The sequence below is a fragment of the Penaeus monodon genome, chromosome 15 (genome assembly GCF_015228065.2).
Source record: "Penaeus monodon isolate SGIC_2016 chromosome 15, NSTDA_Pmon_1, whole genome shotgun sequence".
In the NCBI taxonomy this organism is placed as follows: domain Eukaryota; kingdom Metazoa; phylum Arthropoda; class Malacostraca; order Decapoda; family Penaeidae; genus Penaeus; species Penaeus monodon.
This window is the reverse complement of record NC_051400.1, coordinates 35177311-35178852: the sequence shown is the minus strand read 5'-3', so window position 1 is coordinate 35178852 and position 1542 is coordinate 35177311. Positions and strand designations below refer to the sequence as shown.

The 1542-nt window shown below is 42.2% G+C and overlaps 1 protein-coding gene across 1 annotated transcript; it reads right to left on the bottom strand.

Annotated features, from left to right (window-relative positions):
• Window positions 1–83: 83 nt before the first annotated feature.
• Window positions 84–1356, bottom strand: LOC119582343. The gene is given in 3 exon segments (XM_037930559.1): window positions 84–186; window positions 279–360; window positions 363–1356. Coding segments are annotated over 3 exon segments (1161 nt in total). The 5' UTR covers window positions 1339–1356.
• Window positions 1357–1542: the final 186 nt, after the last annotated feature.

The following is a 1542-nucleotide window of genomic DNA, read 5'->3' as shown; positions in this document are numbered from 1 at the left end:
ATATCAACCACTCTATAACCATATCTCCGCTGATACTCTGAAAAAATTTCTGAAGAGAAAATAATTAGGAAATACAACCAAGTTCAGTAAACTGCTGTGATATAAGATATGTCCAAATAAGGACAACTGCCAGGAGCCTTCAAGATGTTCACCTTAGCTACTGGTTCCTCAGAGCAAAAGCTGATTCTCATTTGAGGTTGAAGTTTAGAATCATCTCTGGATACTACATCAAGGGAACTTCCCCTTCACCATGTGCTTTGGCTGATGCCCCCTATTACAGCAACTGATTCCGGGTCCTACTGGGTCTGGTGCTTGTAAGAGGCTGGTTTATCAATGGATATTATACATATGGGCTTACATGCAATTTCCTATTCCTCCAGGTCCTGAAAAGTCTTGGATTGCCTCATCCATGTAGACACTGCAATGAAAAGCCTTTGCAACTTCCCTCAGCACAAAGCAGATCTTCTGTGACTCATGAATATCCTCTAACATCGTGATGCGGATGACCTTCCTTTTACTTGGGGGTTTCACCACACGCTGCCTTTTAGGCTGCTGTTGCTGAGGTCTCAACTTTAAGTTGTAAGATAAGTTTGGATTTTGGTTCTGTGGTATGGAATGGTTCATGCTTTGCAGCATGTCTTGGTCTTCCAAACCGTCTTCATTTACTCGCTTTATGGTATTATAAATCTGCAATTTCTTCAGCACGTTTAGCATGTCTGATTGGCACTCTGAGGTACTGACTCCAGTGTCACTGGTAAGTGGCAATGACTGTGACTTTAGATGGGGGACTAAAGTCCCACTCTGAATCTTTGTGCCATAACAACCAACCTTGCCATGATGTGGAGATGCTGAGTTATGGCTCTTTGCAGCCATATTGTGCTCTAAGGGGGTGTTTAGCTTACCTTGCTTTCTTCCACAGCTTCTCCTTCTTCCTACTAAAAGAGCTTGAGGTTCCCCCTGGTTTTCACTCTGCAAGGAGATTGGATGAAAAATGGAAGATGCTGTAGAAGGTTCATGTATAATCTTGTCTCCCTCTCCTGCCCTCTGGCTTGGACATTCCTGGTTCTGTTGGGGGTTAGCCCTGAGGCCTGCTTGTGGAGATACTTGAAGGGTGGTGCTCTCATTGCAACTGCCACTTCCTTTTTCTGGTTCTTTTGATATCTGGGTTTTCCTGTCTTGTGGTAGATTCTCTTTCCCTTCTCCTTTGTTGGTTTGCAGTAAGACTATGGAAACTGACCCTGAACATCGCTGTTTCAGAGTGTTAATGACATCCCTGAGAGAGTCCAGATTCTTGATGTTATTCTGGCCGCAGTTATCTCTCCCACTGTTTGTCTCCATGGCTTTACAATCTTGCAATAACCTGAAAAGTGACCTTCCTTCTTTATCTGGTTTATTAAGGGTATCTATATATTATTCAACCTAATCTACTCATGCTTATGTTATCAAATGATGCATCTCATCCAATCATATTCTAGACAAAAGAAACAGAGAAGTGACAGTTTTCAGTGAATAATTTCTATGATTCTGAAAGGCTTAAAAATA